This window comes from Caenorhabditis briggsae (genome assembly GCF_000004555.2).
Source record: "Caenorhabditis briggsae complete genome, chrII, whole genome shotgun sequence".
NCBI classification, from domain to species: domain Eukaryota; kingdom Metazoa; phylum Nematoda; class Chromadorea; order Rhabditida; family Rhabditidae; genus Caenorhabditis; species Caenorhabditis briggsae.
The window spans coordinates 15,900,039-15,920,565 of record NC_013486.2 but is presented as its reverse complement, the minus strand read 5'-3'; the positions used below and the strand labels follow the sequence as shown (position 1 = coordinate 15,920,565).

The window sequence follows — 20,527 nt, the reverse complement described above, 5'->3', positions numbered from 1 at the left end:
CGGATTTTCTCCGTTTTCCTTCGTTTTTCATCATTTTTGCTCAAATTTTCGTGGTGATTGGTCGAAAAAAATTAATTTTATAATTTTTGTAATTTTTTATTGCCTGTTCGAACAATTTTCGATAGAAAATAGCTCATTTTGAGCGAATTTTTGGGATTTTCGAATTTTGTGGGAAATAGCTAAATTGTGATTGTTTCCTTCAATCAATGATATAGAAAATTGTTTAAAAAGGAGAAAAATTTAAATTACCGCGAAAATTGAGGAAAATTGAGAAAAATTGGAAAAAAGACGAAGGAATATTGAGAAACAAAGGGAATTGAAATAGAATTGAAAAAACAAGGAATTGAGAAAAATTGGCATTGAGGAAAGTATCGGCTGGGTTCAAAAAGAACAATGTGACAATGAGAAGTGAAAAATTTTTGTCGTTCGAAATTCTCAGATACCGAAATACTGAAGTTCCAAAGTTCTGAAATTCTGAGATTCTGAAGTTCTGAAATTCTTTGATTTCAAAGTTCTGAAATTCTGAGATTCTTAAATTTGGAAATTCTCAGATTCTGAAGTTCCGAAATTCTCAGATTCCGAGTTCTGAAATTCTAAGAATTCTGAAGACAATGAAGAAAATTTCTGCCGTAATTATTGAAAATTCAGAAATATTGAGATTCTGAAGTTCTGAAATTTTGAAGTTCCGAATTTCTGAGATTCTGAGATTTTGAAGTTCTGAAATTCTGGGATTCTGAGATTCTTAAATTCTGAAGTTCCGAAATTTTCAGATTCCTAAATACTGAAATTCCAAAGTTCTAAAATTCTAAAAATCCAGAGATTTTCAAGCTCTGAAATTCAGGAATTCAGAAACATCGTCAAAAAAAATTGTACCCCCGAATCACAAACGTTGTACCCCCAAATGAAATAAGTTGTACCCCAGAAACATTGGTAGATTGTACCCCCGAATCGTTGTACCCCCGAATTTTTGTACCCACGAATCACCAATTTTGTACCCCTAAATCAGTTGTACCCCCTTGTACCCCCGAATCATTGTACCCCCCGAATTTTTGGCCCACGTTTCTAGCTAATCTAGAACCCGAGATACGGTCATTTGAAGTTTTGCAGAGACGCAGACAGTCAGAGTGACTCGTTGTCTGTGTCTTTAGCTTCCGTAACTTCAAAAAGCCATCTCTTGGCTTCTAGTGAAGCCAGATAAATTATTTTTGCTGGAAAGAAATTCAAGTTTTAAAGAATTCATTTTAAAGGCGTCTCTAATCTGAAATTCCTTATATCTTTCCCAAAAAATTTCATAAATGTTTTGAGTTATCTTTTGCAATCTAGAAAATAGGAATCAGATCCTTCAATTCTCTCCAAAAACAACGTTTCTAGCTAATCTAGAACCCGAGATACGGCCATTTGAAGTTTTGAAGAGACGCAGACAGTCAGAGTGTCTCGTTGTCTGCGTCTCTAGCCTTCAAAACTTCAAATAGCCATATCTTGGCTTCTAGTGTCGCTAGATGAAAGTTTCTTTTCTGGAAAATGTTCCAAATTTCGAAGACTTCAATTTAAAGATTTTTCCAAATGTCCCTGAAATCAAATTCAACCAAAAAATGTTTTAACTGTAGTTATCCTAAATCCTAAAATCTAAATTTCCAGTCGCCCCTCGCAATGACCCAAATGCAATGCATCAACACCTCTCAATACCCCAACGGAGTACTGTTTCCCCAATTCAACAACAACTTACTCTACCCCTACACCGGGACACCACTTGTTGCTCAGGTAAACCCTATGACTTATCTTTGAACTCAATTATCTCAATTTCTGTGAAAGATGCTTAGCAACGACCAACTGATAAAATATGCAAAATTGAATTTCTCATCTTTCACTAGTTGCTCACTTTTTTGTATCTGTAACAAGAATTGAGATAAATAAGCTTGAAGTTCATCTAACTTTCACCCTGCTTTGGTTGTTGTTTTCCACACCCTATCGCTTAGTTTCTCTGTACAACTTTGGGTTTTTTCGTTATAGCCGCTTCCTCCCACTACTCTGTTTAACTCGGGATTGCTTTCACCATTGGGTTTGGCTCTGCAGATGCTTCCGCCACCTTTGCTGCCAACGGCTACAGTAATCCCATCGGCTACAGTATCCCCGACTATTGAGCCCAGCTTGCAACTAGCTCAGCCAAGAAAAAGAAGCCTTGGAGATTGGACGGTATATTTTTCGGTTTCTGGGTTCTTTTTTTTTTATGAACTTTGTTGTGCATTTTGCTAGAAAGGGTGGACATCTGGACAAACTAACAAACACACAGAAAATTCCAGGATCACCTTCCTCCAAAACGCTTCCAAGCTACAACTCTGCCATATCTCAACGCTTCTGCTTCCTTCCAAATCCAACAGTACAATCAATCCGTTGAAAATAATTATCCTAATTATACAGCAGCCACTAATTATGTACACCGCCCACCGCCACCGTTTTAATTATCTATCCTGATTGCCTCCAATACATTTCCTATCCAAGCCATCAACTTCATCCAAGCCATCAACTTTGAGCTCAATTATCTCGGCTCCTATCCAAGATATCGGAAATCAGTCAACTGATAAAAATTGGTAATTTTATGGTTAATATTTTATCAGTTCATAGTTTTTTGATATCTTTTGAAGGAACCGAGATAATTGAGTTCAAAGTGTATGTATAGGGTCTCTATTTGGAGCTCACTCTTAACATACACTTTAAATTTTTATCATGTTATCACTGATATTTTATCAGTTGAAAGTTTACTGACATCTCTCACAAGAACCGAGATAATTGAGCTCAAAGTTGACGGTTTGAATGGGCTTCGATTAGCGGAAATAAGGTAATTGCTTCGAAAATTTGCATTTTTCATACTTTTTATCTTTTTGAAGTTACCTAGAGGTCCCAGAAATTTACGAAAAATTCCCAGCTTTTGCCGTTTTTTTGAAAATCCATGTCTCTCACTTTTTCTCACATTTCCCATTCCCTCCTAAGCCCATTTTCCATTTTCTCAACACGGTTTTTCTTTTTTTTCTTCACATTGAAAATTTCAAATTTCGGTTGTTCCATTTTCACCCATTTTACACTTTTCTTCTTAATTTTTTCAAAGCTTTGCTAGTTTTTTTGAGTAGCTCAACGCATTTTTTTAAATGGATCCAAATCCATGTAGTTTTGTTTTTATTGAAATGAAATTTTTCTTGTTTAATTTCAGATTAGAAACGCCTTTAAAATAAAGTCTTCAAAATTTGGATTTCTTTCCAGCAAAAATCATTTATCTAGCTTCACTAGAAGCCAATATATGGCTATTTGAAGTTTCGGAAGCTAGAGACGCAGACAACGAGACACTCTAATTGTCTGCGTCTCTTCAAAACTTCAAATAGCCATATATTGGCTTCTAGTGAAGCTAGAAACGTGGTTTTTAGACGAAAATGGAAAATTTGTTCATTATTTTCTGATTGAATTGTTAGGAAGCCTTTTATTACAGATTCGACAATATCTCAGTTCCTTGATGTGGTTGAAAAATGAATAAAAAATTTTAGAAATGTTTTGAGTTATCTTTTGCAATCTAGAAAATAGGAATCAGATCCTTCAATTCTCTCCAAAAACCACGTTTCTAGCTAATCTAGAACCCGAGATACGGCCATTTGAAGTTTTGAAGAGACGCAGACAGTCAGAGTGTCTCGTTTTCTTCGTCTCTAGCCTTCAAAACTTTAAATTGCCATATCTTGCCTTCTAGTGAGGCTAGATGAGTGATTTTTGCTAGAAAATGTTCCGAATTTTGAAGACTTTGAATGAATCTTACCGGAATCCAAAGAATTCAAAACTTAAACTGACCGTATCTCGGGTTCTAGATAAGCCAGAAACGTGGTTTTTGGGCCGAAATGGAGGATTTGATTCGTCTTCTTTGATTACATAAGACAATCTGAGATAATTTTCGGAATCTTTCTCGGTTCTTGTCGAAGATATCAAAAAGTTATCAACTGATAAGTTGATTATCATAACATCAGCAATATTTCATGAGTTGGCAACTTGTTTATATCTTTCATAGGAACCGAGATAAATGGTTCATCCTCCATGCTATTTTCGCACCGACACAACATCACCCACCCTCTAATTGACCCCTCACCTAGATGATATCTGTCACCAGCTGCTAGAACGTAAACACATACTAAAAAGAGAGGAATTCTTGCCCTCTTCGTTTCTCATAATTGTTCTAGGTAATCCCTCTTTTTGTGTCCCATGGAAAATGGACAGGTGGAAAAAGGAAGGCACACATTTGTCAAATGAAGCAGTTCATGTTTCCTTTAATGATCTAATAGAAGCTCGCCCGATACGTGCCTGTTGAGCTCAATTATCTCGATTTCCGTCAAAGATACAGAAAAGTTTTCAAGTGATAAAACATTTATCATAAAATGAGGATTATTTTGTTAGTGAACATATTTCTGATATCTCTCATACGAATCGAGTTAATTGAACTCAAAGGGTATGCATAGGCTGGGCCTCTGCTAGAGGGGACTGGATATAAGCTCATTTTTAGATTTTCTGTTCTTCCCTTTGCCTTAATATTTTCTAATAAATTCATTTTTTAAACATTTGCTTTGCTTTTGGCTCTTTTTCGTTTTTTTTCCGGAAGTCTATTATTTGGTTCTACCGTAAAACCTCTAATACAAAGACAATTTAACTTTAGGTCCATTTATCCCGGCTCATGTCGAAGATATGAAAAAGTTGTCAAAAGTTGAGGAATTGTTTATCATAACATCACCAATATTTTATCAGTTGACTACTTTTTGATATCTTTCACAGGAGACGAGATAAATTTGCTCAAAGTTAGAGGCTCTTCTATTGCAGGTTTAACGGTAGAGCGAATTTCAAACTTTTTGGTTTAATCTTGGTTAAATTAATCTTTAGTTCACTTTTTTCCTTATCCTTACAATTAGTTCATTTTGTTACTTTTGGACCATTTCTATTCGTTATTCGCCCTAATTGTTTCCCCAAACCTCCCTCATAATCCAATTTACCATTTCCAGAATGCTCGACAGCGATCTGGAAAAATACAAAACCACGCGTCGACTGGGACTCGGCGCATTTGGAGAAGTGGTGCTCATGGAGCACACCGAGTACCCCAAAATTAAAATGGCTGCTAAAATAATGGCCGTCTCCAAGACACAACCAGAAAAAATTAGGCACGAATTTTGAATTCATCGGTATTTATCCCATGAAAATGTCATAAAAATGTTAGACATGAGACAGACCCGAAATAATTTTTCTTGTTTTTGGAATTCGCTGGGTGCGGGGACTTGTTTGATAGGATTCCCAAAGATTCCGGAATGAGCTCGTCGATTGCTCAGAATTATTTCAAACAAGTGATCGCTGGGTTGAAATATATACATAGCAAAGGAGTGGTTTATCGGGATATAAAGCCAGAAAACTTGTTGATTGGTAGAAATGGTGAGTATGTTAAAGTAATTTTTAACCTGTAGTAGAAGGGCCCCTAATTTGGAACATTTTCCAGCAAAATTCACTTATTTAGACTCACTAGAAGCCAAGATATGGCTATTTTAAGTTTTTGAGGTTAGAGACGCAGACAACTAGACACTCTAACTGTCTGCGTCTCTTCAAAACTTCAAACGACCGTTTCTTTGGTTCGAGATTAGCTAGAAACGTGGTTTTTGGACGAAAATGGAAAATTTGTTCATTATTCTCAGATTGAATTGTTAGGAAGCCTTTTATTACAAATTCGACAATATCTCAGTTCCTTGATGTGGTTGGAAAATTGAAAAAAAAAATTTTAGAAATGTTTTGAGTTATCCTTTGTAATCTAGAAAATAGAAATCAGATCCTTCAATTATGTCCAAAAACCACGTTTCTAGCTAATCTAGAACCCGAGATACTGCCACTCGAAGTCTTGAAGAGACGCAGAGTTTTGAAGAGAGTCAGAGTGTCTCGTTGTCTGCGTCTCTAGCCTTCAAAACTTTAAATTGCCATATCTTGGCTTCTAGTGAGGCTGGATGAGTGATTTTTGCTGAAATAATGTTCCGAATTTTGAAGACTTTGAATGCATTGCATTTGGACCATTGCAAGGGGCGACTAGAAATTTAGATTTTAGGCTTTAGGATAATTACTATTAAAATCTTTTTTTGTTGAATATAAATTCAGGGACATTTGGAAAAATCTAAATTGAAGTTTTCGATATTTGGAACATTTTCCAGTAAAAAAAACTTTTATCCAGCGACACTAGAAGCCAAGATAAAGCTATTTGAAGTTTCGGAGGCTAGCGACACAGACAACTAGACACTCTGACTGTCTGCGTCTCTGCAAAACTTCAAACGACCGTCTCACGGGTTCTATATACTAAAAACGTGGAAGAAAATGGAGGATTTGATTTTTTTTTTGTTTCAGATAAACTGAAAATCTGCGATTTCGGATGCGCCAGAAAATTCTGGAACCACGACGATGAAGAAATTTTGCTCCAGGGAGCCGACGGCACTTCTCAGTACGCGGCTCCAGAAGTTTTTGCTCAAAAGAATTATCGAGGTCCTCCAATAGATATTTGGAGTGCTGGAGTGACCCTGATGGTTTTGTTAACTGGACAGCAGCCATGGAAAAAAGCTGATGGGTAATTAATTTTTTTTTCCTTTGCGATACCATATCTCGGTTGCTTTCAGAGATATCAGAAATCTTCCAACTGATAAAAAATTGGTAATATTTTGACAAACCATTTATCAGTTCACAGAATTTTGATATCTATTCTAGGAACCGAGATAATTGAGCTCAAAGTTTATTCACAAAATTTTCAGAAGATCCAAAAAATACCAACGCTGGATGGATGGGGAAACCGATGAGACTGATGCATGGCATCGTCTAGACCAAATTGCTTTGAGTGAGTTACTTAAGGATAATTAGTGATAATTAACTTTTATATTTTCAGATTTCCTTCGATCCTGCTTGACTGATGACGTGGATGAGAGGTTGACAATTGAGGAAATCGAGAGCAGTCCGTATATGATGTACAATTATGAAGAAGAGGAGGAGATAATTAATTAATTAGTTGATAATAATATTTATTTCAATGTTTTTAACGGTTTTTTTTATAATTAAGTTTCTCAATAAATTGCTTTCCTTTTTGGTCCGTCTTAGGTTCCCAGGAGAAACTTTCCCTAAAGAAAAATAAATCCCAGGTGGGTCTAAACACATATAATATGTCTTACAAGGTCATTAAACAATCAACTATGGGTATGAGATTAAAATTTTTGTGTTCCTCTGGCAAAGTGGCTAAAGAGAGACATATATAAGTTGCATATATAGTTACATATAACATAACTATTGGTTTGCAGAACATTTCTTTCTTTTTTATTGATTTTTAAAGCCGATCTTCAACTTTAAGCTAATTTATCTCGGTTCTTGTACGAGCTATCATGTAAACTGATAAACTGGTTATCATAATATCAGCAATATTTTCAGTTGACAACTTTCCCATATCTTGCACAGGGACTGAGATAAATTGGCTCAAAGTCCGGGCTCTTCTATGTTCCTTTTTTTTAACCTACTGTTACCATCTGTAATTTAAGAAGTACCCCAGAAGCAAATAGAGTGCTACTAACATGAACATAGTATAGAGATAAGATAAGATAAAAAATGAGTGACCCAGAATCTGTAAATCTTGAAAATCTTGAAAATTGATTAGATAAGATAGATGGTGTGTTGGATATCCGAGAATCTCTAAAAATCTAACATCAACAGAAGTTAGATTCTTGTACTTTTAACCCAAAATTGTTAGTTTAGGATATTTCAAAGCGGATTAAACTCACCATTTGAATTCTAGAAATGGGCTTTTACTTTGTTAGGGGTTCTAGGTTATTTAGCCGAACGATTTAGATGATATCAAGAATGTTTTCAGCGATTTTAGAGGTAGATTAGGTTAAAAATGGTAGTTTTCAAAGTTTCAAAGTGTTTCAAGCTAGTTTAAACTAAGAAAAACGAGTTTAACTAAGAATTTTGGCCCTGTAGATAATTTTTTGGGGTCCTAGGGGTTAAGTGAGAAGCCGTAAAGGCTCTGAGCAGCTAAAAAGATATCATAGGGGGTTTTTGGGTTGGAACCTCTATTAGAATTGCACCCCCACTTTCAAATTTAAGCCAATTTTTGTTTTAACGTTTTATCAGTTTCTCATTTTTTGATATAACGTGGAAATTTTCAAAAAATTAAATTAAAAACCTATCGCATTCGTTCTAATAGATACTCGCTCTATACGTCCATTGTGGGCTCAATTATCTCGGTTCCTACAAAAGGTATAAAAAATTTGTCTACTGATAAAATATTTCTGATACTATGATAAACAATTTATTAGTTGACAACTTTTTGATACCGTTCACTGGGACTGAGATAATTGAGCTCAAACATGACAATGTGGGAACCTTTCTCAAACTGGCATAGCAATTTTTCCTTGTGTTTTGCTAGTTTTTCTTTTATTGGAAAATCTGATTTCCTCTTCATTTTTTTCCTAAAACACTTCCTTGCTATCCAATCTCATGTTCTAATTTTCAGCTTTACAACAACAATGAGCGTTTGGTCATTTCTCTCCGCTCTCTACGAAGGATTCGTCTCCTCGCCGCCCCGATCCAAAGCCAATCCAGCGAGGAAGCAACCTGCTGGACCAAGACCAGGACCATCAAACGATGGATTTCTGACCAAGGCGGAGCGGAGGATGCTCGAAGAAAAACAAGAAGCAGACGCCGAGAAAATGGGTCTGCCACTGGGGCGCCCAATCAGCTGGATCATAAAAATGGCTGAGGAGAAGCACGAAGAATGTTGTGCCGACAACATTAAAAAGAAGATGCAGACGATGAATGTGGTCACGGAGCTTCGGAAGCATTTTGGAGGCATTGAGGCGTCTAGAAAAAGAAAATTGGCAAGTTTCGAGGAGTATCGAGCCAAGGCGTCTGCATTGGTGAAGCGGCAAAAGCTGGAATAATTCTAACAAGTATTGATTTTTTTTTGTATTTTCCTATCCCAGTTTGTCATTATCTCTCCAGTTTAATATTCGGATTTCCCACGCCTCTGGCGCTTCAGACAGCTGGCTGGTGCGCCTTCGGCGCGATTCTCTCTCTCTCTCTCTCTATCATAATCTGAAGAACTTGCCATGATCTTTTCCTCATTTAATAAATCATTGTATCCCTTTGAAAGGGTCTAATAAATCGATTTTTCAAGATGAAACTTTCCTAAAACATGCACAAAATAGATATCACATTCATAAAAATCACGAAAATTCAGTTTTCATCCGAAGAATCAAGAATCCAAAAATCCAGAAATCCAGGAATCTAGGGATCCAGGAATCCAAGGATTCAGGAATCCTAAAATCATAAAATCTAAAAATCCAAGAATCCACGAATCCAGAAACCCAGGAATCTAGGGATCCAGGAATCCAAGGATTCAGGAATCCTAAAATCATAAAATCTAAGAATCCAAGAATCCACGAAACCAGTAACCCAGGAATCTAGGAATCTAAAAATCTAGGAATACAAAAATTCAAGGATTCCAAAAATCACAAAAATCTCGCCAACTAGAAATCTGGTTTTTTTCTTCCCAATAAAAATCCTCTATCAAAAGGGCACCTTTTATAGAAGGGCCCAGGACTTACAAAATCGATTTTTCGAGATAAAACTTTCATAAATCATAACGAATATAAAAATATACACAAAAATCACAATGTTAGCTTTCCAAAGGACAAATTCAGCTTTTCCTCCTCCTTCTCCATATCATAAATCATTTTTCCACCATTCAAATAGAAAATCGACATGATTTTTCGAACAATAAATATTCCATGATTCGGGTAGGCTTCAGAATTGGCCATGAATCTATTATGGACCTTCACAGTGGCTCTCACAATCAACATTTCGTTTTTGAGACGCGAGTAGTCGCTTGGATGCTGCTCCTCGAGCATTTTTCGATGTGTTTCGATTTTCTGGAATTTAAAAATTCAGTTTGGTAGAATTTCGAGAATTCCATTAAACCAAAAATCCAAGAATCCAAGAATCCATGAATCCAAAAATCCAAGAATCCATGAATCCAAAAATCCAAGAATCCATGAATCCAAAAATCCAAGAATCCAAGAATCCATGAATCCAAAAATCCAAGAATCCAAGAATCCATGAATCCAAAAATCCAAGAATCCATGAATCCAAGAATCCAAGAATCCAAGAATCCAAGAATCCAAGAATCCAAGAATCCAAGAATCCAAGAATCCAAGAATCCAAGAATCCAAGAATCCAAGAATCCAAGAATCCAAGAATCCAAGAATCCAAGAATCCAAGGATCCAAGAATCCAAGAATCCAAGAATCCAAGAATCCAAGAATCCAAGAATCCAAGAATCCAAGAATCCAAGAATCCAAGAATCCAAGAATCCACGAATCCTACAATCCATTAATCCAAGAATCCACGAATCCTACAATCCATGAATCCAAGAATCCACGAATCCGGGAATCCAAGAATCCAAGAATCCAAGAATTCAAGAATTCACGAATCCAAGAATCCAAGAATCCATGGATCCGGGAATCCGGGAATCCGGGAATCTAAGAATCTAGGACCCTTGGAATCTAGGAACCTCGGAATCTAGGAACCTAGGGAATAAACCTAAAACTTTTGAAATTCTTAATCTCACCTGAAGAATGAACTGCGACTCGTTTGGATAAACTTCGACTCTTCCAATATCCACGTCCACAAAATGAGCAGTTTTTGACAGTTTTTGGCTCCGAATCTCCCATGGGAGCTCTTGATTTCCTGGGTCTTCTAGCATTTCGTGGTTGAACGCAAATGAAGTGTCAATCTGCAAAAAATTTTGAAATTTCGGAAGGTAGGTTCGGATTCTTTGGATTTCAATAATTTGAAATTCAGACCTCCAAATTGAGAATTTAGCAGTCAGATGTAGAGACCCAAGCTTCAAATTTTCCAGTCTGAAGCCCTAAAATTCAGAATTCTCACCTCAACGTCTCCATTCATCACTTTTGTATACTTTTGTTGCTCCACTTCTTCCACATGAACAGCCGCCGCATTATAGAATGCAGTATCTGCTGGTCCCAATTCCTCAATAGCTTTGGATCTAGCTGTTTCTCGTTGTTTTTGACTTTTTTGGTATCTATTGTCACCGAGTTGGTATTTGTACCATTTTCCAAGCTGGAAAATGAATATAAGGATCCCAGAATCCAAGATTTCCAGAAATCTGGAGATCTAGAAATCCAGAAATTTAGAAATTCAGGAAGCTAGAATCCTAGGAATCTAGGAATCCAAGAATCCAAGAATTCAAAAATCTAAGAACACCAAAAATCCCGAAAATCCCGAAAATCCCAAAAATCTTAAAAATCTCAAAATCCCGAAAAAGTCAGAAATCCCGAAAATCCCGAAAATCCCAAAAAACAAAAATACCAAAAACCCTAAAAATCTCAAAAATGCCAAAAATCTCAAAAATCTCAGAAATCTCAGAAACCCTAACAATCTTAAATGTCTCGGAAATCCCAAAGATCGGAAGAATAGCATGGATCTCTAAAATCCAGTGAATTTTAAATATTATCCAGAAAATCAAGGATCCCAAAGATCTCAAGTATCTAAGAATCTAGAAAAGTAGGAATCTAGGAATATAGAAATCTAGAAATCTAGGAATATAAGGATATAGGAATATAGGAATATAGAAATCCAAAAAGCCAAGAATCCCAGAATCCAGGGACCCAAGGATCCAAGAATCCAAGAATCCCATGCATCTAAGCAACTGAAAATCTAGGAATCTAGGAATCTAGGAATTTGGGAATTCAGGAAACTAGAAACCTAGAGATCTAGGAACCAAGAATCCAAGAATCCCAGAATTCAAGAATCCAAAAAATCGCGAAAATCCCGAAAAAGTCAGAAATCCCGAAAATCCCAAAAATCTCAAAAATACCAAAAAACTTAAAAACCTTCAAAATGCCAAAAATCTCAAAAATCTCAGAAATCTCAGAAACCCTAACAATCTTAAATGTCCCGGAAATTCCGACGATCGGAAGAATAGCATGGATTTTCAAAATCATCCCGAAAACACCAAGAATCCCAAAGATCCAAAGAATCTAGGAATTCAGGAAAGTAGGAATCTAGGAATCTAGAAATCTAGAAATCTAGGAATTCAAAAATCCGAAAATCTCAGAAACCAGGGACTCAAGAATCCAAGAATCCAAGTATTTCAAATTTCCTTACCTTATAAAACGGCTTATCCATACTTTTAACTTGTTCTGTCACATTCTTATCCGCATGTTTATGTCCAGATACCATCATTTCTCTAACCAGCAACTTTGTTAATCCGAATCTCGGAGAAAATAGCACACAACATTTTTCCAGAGATCCAGCTTTTTTAGCAGAATATGCTGGATTTTTGACGTCCACTTTTATGCAGATTCCAATTGCAGCATCCCTTCTTTCAGTCATACCATATCGATTGACAATCTGGAATATTGCAAATTTGGAGATTTTAAAACTCCCCTTCTCTGGAAATCTGGAAACTTCTAATATTCAAAAAAAAACTAAAATTCCAAATAAATTCCTAAAACCCACCGGCAGGCTGGGGCGCAGAACATAGACTGGTTCCATTCGGGTCGCAAGGAATTCCATAGTCCATGGCTGAAAATAGAAAATTCTCATACTCAAAATACAGTATTCCGACTTACTGGAAGGTGTGCATAGGCCACATTTTGTGGTCTTGTGTCCCTTTCAACAATTCGGACCACTTCGAAAAGACGATCTGGGTGATCCTTGGATGGCGCAAATTTGACCACTATCTGAAGTTTTCATTTATATCAGTTCCCATAAGAGATATCAAAATTTTGCCAACTGATAAAATATTGCTGATACTATGGTAAACAGTTTATCAGCTGATAAATTTCTAATATCTCTTATAAGAGCCGAGATAATGGAGCTAAAAGTTCTTGGGATTTCGTCATAGAGACCTTATTTGTGCTTTTTGAGCTTAATTATCTCGGTTTCTAGGAGAGATATCGAACATTTGTCAACTGATAAAATATTGCTTGCATTACAGTTAACAGTTTATCAGTTGACAAATTTTTGATAGCTCTAATAGGAACCGAGATAATTGAGCTTGAAGTTGGGTGTACATGAAAAAAAAATATAATTTTCCGAAAATTCTTTAAAAACTTTTTTAATAATTCAAAAATATAAATTATATCCTCCATTTTAGCTCATAAACCAGATTTCTAGCTTATGTAGAACCCGAGATACGATCATTTGAAGATTTGAAGAGACGCAGACAGTTAGAGTGTCTCGTTGTCTGCGTCTATAGCCTCCAAGACTTCAAACAGCTGTATCTTGGCTTCTAGTGAAGCTAGATGAATGATTTTTGCTGGAAAATGTTTTTTCCTACCTCCCCAACATCTCCACCTCTGAATGTGCTATTGAAAAGATCCTCCTTATCCACCAAGAACTTCAAAAACGGCGACCAGACTGCCAGTCTGTACTTGTCTCGAATCTCACGGGGTAATGCAAAATCATTGGGTCCGATTGCCATGACTTGTGCAAAGACTTGTCCGTCGGTGTCCGCCCAAACTTTACAATCCGTCATTTCGAAATTGAAATGTGCCTCGTAGTCCTGGAATTTCAGATTAGAAAGTTTTAAATGGACATGGGAATAATTACCCCTTCAAAAATTGAATACCACTTCCCGAGGACCAAATTCTCGCCGTTATCGGAGATGGGGATTTCTAGAAGTCCGTGTTCCAGACTGTAGAACTGAAAAAGAAGACATCCGGACATACGGAGACACAGATAAGCTCACCTTGAGAATTTGATCATTGAGCGCGCACAGGAAACCAGTGGTGTTGATGGACTGGGTGTCAAGAGGGGGATCCCAAGAGCTCATTCTGGAAATCGATACGTTTTTTTTTGGTAATTTTCAGAAGAAAAAATTCGAAAAAAATAACGAAAATAAACAAAAACAGGGTTTTTTTCACTCTTAAAAGGTAGATCAAAAAGGTAGACCAATAAGTTTAGCCACCAAAGTTTTTGATTTTTTATGATTTTAATTTTCATTTGAAAATAGGAAGAAAAGGCTAGAAATGAGCAAAAATAACTACAAAAGTCAAACCTGATAACATTATCAAAATCAATTGAAAACTAACTTGAAATACCGTACGCGGACTTTAAGCTCAACTATCTCGGTTTCTTCGAAATATATCAAGAACTTGTTAACTGAAGAAATAAGGATGATGTTATGATAAACAATTTATCAGTTGGAAGTGTTTTGATATCTATTATGAGAACCGAGATAATTGAGTTTAAAGTTGTCATATAGGGCGGGCTTCCAATTGAGCAGATACGGTAAGCTGAGAACAGCTAGACCATTACTGAAACTAAAAATCCTCTCAAACCCTTCATTTTGGTGCAAACACCACGTTTCTAGATCATCTAGAACCAGAGATACGGTCGTTTGAAGTTTGGAAGAGACGCAGACAGTTAGCGTGTCTTGGCTTCTAGTAGGTCTAGAAAACTGGTTCTTGTTGCGAAATGTTCTCAATTTTGAAGACTTCATTATAAAGCTCTCTAATTTAATATTCAACCGGAGAAAACTATCCAAAATCTGACTTTTTTGATTCACTATTTATCAGTGATTCCCAATCCCTTTTTATTAGCGTTGATCTTCAGCAAGATTTAGATTCCCGAGTGATAAAACAAGGCCAGTACACTTTTTTTGAGTCAATTATTAGTTTATTAAGTTTGAGATCAGATAGATTTGATTGAATACAATTAAATGACACAGGTAATTAGAATTAACAAAAATATATAAGAAAATTAGTAGAGCATTCTGGCGTCAAGACGTTGGAAGAAGGACTTCATGTCGAACGGATCATAGGAGTCGGTTGTACTGGTATTCTGCTGCTTGGCTTGCGATCCGTGGTATTCTGCGGCGTCGTGAGTCTTCTTGGAATCGGTCTCCTCCGTTGTCATCTGGTGTTTCCTCTTCTGGCTTCTCTGCTCCTTAATAACATCCTGCCTCTTCTTTCGAGTTTCGGAGCACTCTTTCTCGTACCGGCGGACTTTCTTGAGGACAGAATCGTGAAGAATCTCTTTGCGAAGATCCTTTTCATCTCTGAACTCGCGGTTTCTTCTTCTTCTCGCCATTCTGGCAAGTTCCGATGGACGAAGGCGGGAAGTCGGGTGGATGCTTTCATCTTCAGACGATGAAGACGACGAGGGAGAGATACACAACCCATACTTTGAATCCATGGTCTTCTGGAAGGCAGTAGAGGATTCAGAAGACATAGTTTGTGGGAATGGGGACATAGTAGGAATCGATTGGATAGAACAATAGGTTAGATAAACTAAACCGGTAACTAATAGGAAACTGGGACTCCTTATATACAGATTTTTAAGACCTCCTTCACATGGGGACCATAAACATCCCTATCCACCTGTTTGGACTACTGTAATAAATCTGCTCCTTCACATCGTCATCATTATCCGGTAAAATGTGAAGGAGGTCTTAAAATGAGAGAATGAGAGACGCAGACGGTGTGTAATGACATAGCGTCTTCACATGGTCCCCAGAAACTGTAAATAAAGGATTCCAGTTTCCTACTAGTCACCCGATTCTGTCTATTCAATCGATTGCTCTAACAAGCCTTTTGCTACTATGTCCCCACTCCCACGAACGATGTCTTCACAATCAGACTCCTCAGATGCCTTCAAGAAGATCAGGGATTCTAAGTATAAGTTGGTTATTTCCTCATCGTCTTCTGATTCTTCTGAAGATGAAAGCATCCACCCAACTTCCCGACTACGAACCTCGGAACTGGTCAGAATGGCCAGAAGGAGAAGAAACCGCGAGTTCAGAGATGAAAAGGATCTTCGCAAAGAAATTCTTCACGATTCCGTTGTCAAAAAGGTCTGCCGGTACGAGAAAGAGTGCTCCGAAACTCGAAAGAAGAGACAGGATGTTATTAAGGAGCAGAGAAGCCAGATGACGAAGGGATCCGAGAAGAGGAAACACCAGATGACAACGGAGGAGACCGATTCCACGAAGACTCCTGACGCTGCAGAATTACACGGATCGCCAGCCAAACAGCAGAAGACATCTACCACCGACGCTTATGATGTTCGACATGAAGTCCTTCTTCCAACGTCTTGACGCCAGAACGCTCTACTAATAATCTCATTTTTTCCTTGTTAATTTCAATTACCAGTGTCATTCAATTGTATTTAATCAAATCTATCTCAAACTTAATAAACTAAAAATTAATTCAAAAATGTGTATTTCAGATAGTTTTCTCAATAAGGATTTTGAATTAGAGATATCTGGAAATGTCTTTAAAATTTGGAACATTTCGCAACAAGAACCATTTTTCTAGACCCACTAGAAGCCAAGGTATGACTATTTGAAGTTTTGGAGGCTAGAGACGCAGACAACGAGACACTCTAACAGTCTGCGTCTCTTCCAAATTTCAAACGACCGTATCTCGGGTTCCAGATGAGCTTGATTTTTGGACCAAATTGGAGGATTTGAGGAGATTTATGGCCAAAAAGGGTTTTTCAGAAATTGGTGAACAGCTAAAAATCTAGGAAATGTTTGAAAATGCTGTGATTGCTCAGTTTTCAATCTAAAGCTGTTGTACACCGTCCAAAATTTTCGAAGAGCTCCAGAAAAAAATGGTCAAAACTGTACATATTTATTACAGTAGTTCAAAAAGTTGAAGATGAATATATGAAATAAAAGTTATATGTATTATACAATAAAAATTAGATAAGTGAAATTCAAAATCCTTTAGGTTCAAACAAAGAAAATAACAAGAAGGAAGTATATACAGATTACTCATTAAGCACCCAGTTCTCCATTTCCAATCCCTCGACGCAGTGCTCGCTGAGCACCTTTCTACGATGCTCCACATAGCGAGCCTTGTCCTGAACATTTCGACTCAACACCTTCAAATCGGTAACCGCATCTAATTTCTGCTCCATAAAGCCTGATAATTGCTCAGTGGCCATTTCGAGATCATTTTGATTGTTCTCAAAGATTATCGCATGGTTGTTTCTCTCCAGAAAATAGGCGAAGACGTAGGTGTACTGTAGGGTACGGCGACAATCCGAGAGGGTGTCAACAGCTTTTCGAAGGAAGAGAGTTTCGGAGTAGCACATTCCAGCCGTTTGCATCTCGTCCATTTTCTTTTCGATTTTTTGGATTAGCTGAAATAAGGAAGATTATTTTGAGGTGGTTTATAGATTCCTAGATTCATAAGTCCCTAGGTTCTTAGATTCCTAGATTTCCAAAAAAAAAAAAAAAGATTCCGATCTCAAGATTTCGACTCACCTTTTTCTCCAATCCCAAACTTTGCTCATGCGCCTTGAATCGATTGTAGAAGAACATGAAACGAAGGAGTTCAGCTCGAGAATCTAATCGATTCTTCTCAGCCTCTTCGCTGAATCTGAAAGGGAAAGAAAAGTATTATGTTGACCTAGATAGCTAGAATCTTAGGTACCTATTCCTGGATTCCTGGATTCCTGGATTCCTGGATTCCTGGATTCCTGGATTCCTGGATTCCTGGATTCCTGGATTCCTGGATTCCTGGATTCCTGGATTCCTGGATTCCTGGATTCCTGGATTCCTGGATTCCTGGAATCCTGGATTCCTGGATTCCTGGATTCCTGGATTCCTGGATTCCTGGAATCCTGGATTCCTGGAATCCTGGATTCCTGGATTCCTGGATTCCAAGAACCCCAGAATCTCAATAACCCAACCCTAACTCACGTATTACATGGCGAATACCCATGAACCGACCACTGTCTCAGACACATCCAGCAAAACTCAAAACGGCATTGTTGATTCCTACAACTCATTCTCATACATCCACCATTCTTCTCGATCGCCGTCATACACTTTGGACAGTCCTTCGTATTGCTTAGAATCCATTGAAACGTGTCTTTATCGGTAGAGAAGCCCACTGAAGACGTCGCCTTCTCTTTTTCCGCTTTTCGATTCCAGATCTTCACATGGCGACACGTGGCAGGATCGTGTGGGGCGGATCCACAACTGGAGCAGAATTTAGTGCCACAGGAGCATTCGACAATTCCATTGGAATCAGATTTGACAGCTAGACTGCAATTCTCGGAGGGGCACCAGGAGATAGAGCTTGTAGACTCGACATAGGCATTTACAGTGAGCTTCTCAAATTGGGTTATCATCTCCTTATCATCTCCGACGAATTCGTTAAAGTCATAAACCAGTAATTTACAATCTGAAGCCATACACTCAATTATGGACTTTCCTTCTTTGATTTTTTCAGCCAAATAGAATTTCCAGCAATCCCTACAAGCCATATGGTTACAGGAGAGTCCTACTAGCTCTGTATTTTCACAACAGATATCACAATCTCTTGGACCATCCTCTGGCTTCTGAGCTGGATCACTTGGAATCATATTTGTGTTCGTTAGAAATTCCGGATCCTCGTAGAACCTCTCCAGAAGCTGGCCTTTGCTCCATTTGTGATTTTGTAAAAGGATTCGACAGATTCCAGCTGGTTGTTGGAGAACTGATTGGACGTCTTTGATGACGGCTTGCATGGAGGCGAGGATTTCCGAGTAGGTGAGAATCTGAAATTTTGGAGTCTATGATTCTAGAATCTAGGGATCTAGGGACCTAGGGATCTAGGGATCTAGGGATCTAGAGATCTAGGGATCTAGGGATCTAGGGATCTAGGGATCTAGGGATCTAGGGATCTAGGGATCTAGGGATCTAGGGATCTAGGGATCTAGGGATCTAGGGATCTAGGGATCTAGGGATCTAGGGATCTAGGGATCTAGGGATCTAGGGATCTAGGGATCTAGGGATCTAGGGATCTAGGGATCTTACCTTATTCTCTACTACAGCTTCCTTGATAATCCATTTCTTTTCTTCTTCTGAATCGTCTTCATCTGAATCGACCTGCTTCAAATCGTCATCGTCGTTATCCCACTCATCTTGCGAATCCATGATTGACTGAAAAATGAAAAAAATTATATAAAAAAATCTGGGTTCGGGGTTTCTGAGATTTCTGAGATTTTTGAGAATTTTGGCATTTTTGGGACTTTTCGGATTTTTTGGGTTTTTTAGATTTTTAAGATTTTTGGGATTTTTAGGATTTCTGACTTTTTCGGGATTCTGGGATTTTTTGGATTTTTGGATTTTTGATGTTCTTGGATTCTTGAATTCTTGGATTCTTGGGTTCCTAGATTCCCAGGTTTCTAGCTTCCTGAATTTCCAAATTCCTGGTATTCTAAATTTCAAGTTTTCTAGATTCTTAGACTTCGAGATTTCAAGATTTCAAGATTTCAAGATTCCTAGTCACCGTTTCTGACGCCTTATGTTTTTGCCCTTTCCTCAGACCCTCTATAGAAGCAAAGATGAGCAATATACGGCGAAATAGAGTTCAGGTCCAGAGGAGACGCAGAGAAAAAGAGAAAAAGAGAGAAGGTGCACGCGGGGCAAGCAGCCCATAGCTGCATCAAATTAATTCGGTCTTTTTATATTGAAATTTGGTTTTGTCAACTTTTTCGCTGATTTCAGCGCGAAATTCGAAAATTGTGGAGAAAGGAAGTATTACGAAATCATTTTCTTAAATTTTGAAATTTGTTTTTCAGAGAGACAGCTGTTCATTGAAAAATAAAAATACTAAAATTTCGAATTTCTGAGAATCAGTCAAAACAAACGACAGAAGGATAAAGCACATTTTCAAAGCAGAAAAAAAAATTCCAGCCAAAATATCCAGCAAGTAGACAAAAAAAATGAAAAAGCTAGCCGAAGAAAAAAAGGGAAAGGGGGAAATTTTCGTTTCTCATTGTGTCTGCGTCTCTTATTAATTTCAATATCTAGCATGTTTTCTTACTTGTGTTGCAAACTAGACAAAAAAGAGGGGAAAATTATATTTTTGAAAGCAAAAGCTTATTTTGACTACCGGGAACACTCTACTGGAAGGTCATACTTGCACTTTGCGCTCAATTATCTCAATTTCTATGAAAGGTATCAAGAATCTGTAAATTGATAAATTGTTCATCATAATATCACGAACATTTTATCAATTGACATATTTTTGATATTTTGCATACGAACTGAGATGATTGAGCTCAAACTTGGCAGTGTGCATACTTGCGACCGGGCCTTTGTTGGGCCTTCGCGGGATCTGCCATAGTTTCTTTTAGAATCAAATTCCTGGAACCAACAAAACTAGATATGATAGAACTCAACAAGCATTACAAAATGATACTATTTGGGACACTGTGTCATGCCTGTGAACAAAGTTACAAGCTATAAAGCTGCGAATCCGTGCCGGACCGGGCCTTGGCGGTTTTCGGCCCGTTGGTCTGTAACTTTGTTCACATACTCGATACAATGTTCCAATTAATATTATTTTGTAGTGCTCGTCGAGTTCTATCATATGTAATATAGTTGGTCGAGAAATATTGATCTTAAAAGAAACTATGATAGGGCCCGCTTTGGGCCTCTCGTCTCAACCGTCGGAATCGGGTACCGAGCTCGAATT

The 20,527-nt window shown here is 37.6% G+C and overlaps 7 protein-coding genes across 7 annotated transcripts in view; 4 read left to right on the top strand and 3 right to left on the bottom strand.

Annotated features, from left to right (window-relative positions):
* CBG07137 overlaps positions 1–2,459 on the top strand; it is a gene marked incomplete at both ends in the record, with an annotated part of 5,909 nt that extends 3,450 nt beyond the window's left edge. Inside the window, 3 exons of the mRNA XM_045243183.1 lie at positions 1,639–1,761; positions 2,011–2,193; positions 2,301–2,459. Of these exons, the coding sequence (XP_045093387.1) occupies positions 1,639–1,761; positions 2,011–2,193; positions 2,301–2,459 (465 nt within the window). The remainder of the gene's footprint in view (positions 1–1,638; positions 1,762–2,010; positions 2,194–2,300) is intronic.
* Positions 2,460–5,321: 2,862 nt separating this feature from the next.
* CBG07138 lies at positions 5,322–7,038 on the top strand (the record flags this gene model as incomplete). Its single annotated transcript, XM_002632206.2, has 4 exons — positions 5,322–5,442; positions 6,394–6,610; positions 6,792–6,874; positions 6,923–7,038. 4 exons carry the CDS (start codon positions 5,322–5,324, stop codon positions 7,036–7,038), a joined length of 537 nt encoding a protein of 178 aa, XP_002632252.2.
* A 1,511-nt stretch (positions 7,039–8,549) lies between these two features.
* Positions 8,550–8,963, top strand: CBG25784 (the record flags this gene model as incomplete). Its single annotated transcript, XM_045243181.1, has 1 exon — positions 8,550–8,963. The coding sequence occupies one exon, from the start codon at positions 8,550–8,552 to the stop codon at positions 8,961–8,963; it is 414 nt and encodes a 137-aa protein (XP_045098604.1).
* A 729-nt stretch (positions 8,964–9,692) lies between these two features.
* Positions 9,693–13,881, bottom strand: CBG07140 (the record flags this gene model as incomplete). Its single annotated transcript, XM_045243180.1, has 9 exons — positions 9,693–9,953; positions 10,651–10,815; positions 10,971–11,162; positions 12,210–12,455; positions 12,564–12,629; positions 12,677–12,787; positions 13,387–13,611; positions 13,659–13,751; positions 13,798–13,881. 9 exons carry the CDS (start codon positions 13,879–13,881, stop codon positions 9,693–9,695), a joined length of 1,443 nt encoding a protein of 480 aa, XP_045093386.1.
* A 929-nt stretch (positions 13,882–14,810) lies between these two features.
* On the bottom strand, positions 14,811–15,302 carry CBG07141 (the record flags this gene model as incomplete). Its single annotated transcript, XM_002632208.1, has 1 exon — positions 14,811–15,302. One exon carries the CDS (start codon positions 15,300–15,302, stop codon positions 14,811–14,813), a length of 492 nt encoding a protein of 163 aa, XP_002632254.1.
* Positions 15,303–15,672: 370 nt separating this feature from the next.
* On the top strand, positions 15,673–16,146 carry CBG07142 (the record flags this gene model as incomplete). Its single annotated transcript, XM_002632209.2, has 1 exon — positions 15,673–16,146. The coding sequence occupies one exon, from the start codon at positions 15,673–15,675 to the stop codon at positions 16,144–16,146; it is 474 nt and encodes a 157-aa protein (XP_002632255.2).
* A 677-nt stretch (positions 16,147–16,823) lies between these two features.
* Positions 16,824–18,981, bottom strand: CBG07143 (the record flags this gene model as incomplete). Its single annotated transcript, XM_045243179.1, has 5 exons — positions 16,824–17,198; positions 17,323–17,437; positions 17,492–17,713; positions 17,761–18,602; positions 18,862–18,981. 5 exons carry the CDS (start codon positions 18,979–18,981, stop codon positions 16,824–16,826), a joined length of 1,674 nt encoding a protein of 557 aa, XP_045093385.1.
* Between the last annotated feature and the right edge of the window lie 1,546 nt (positions 18,982–20,527).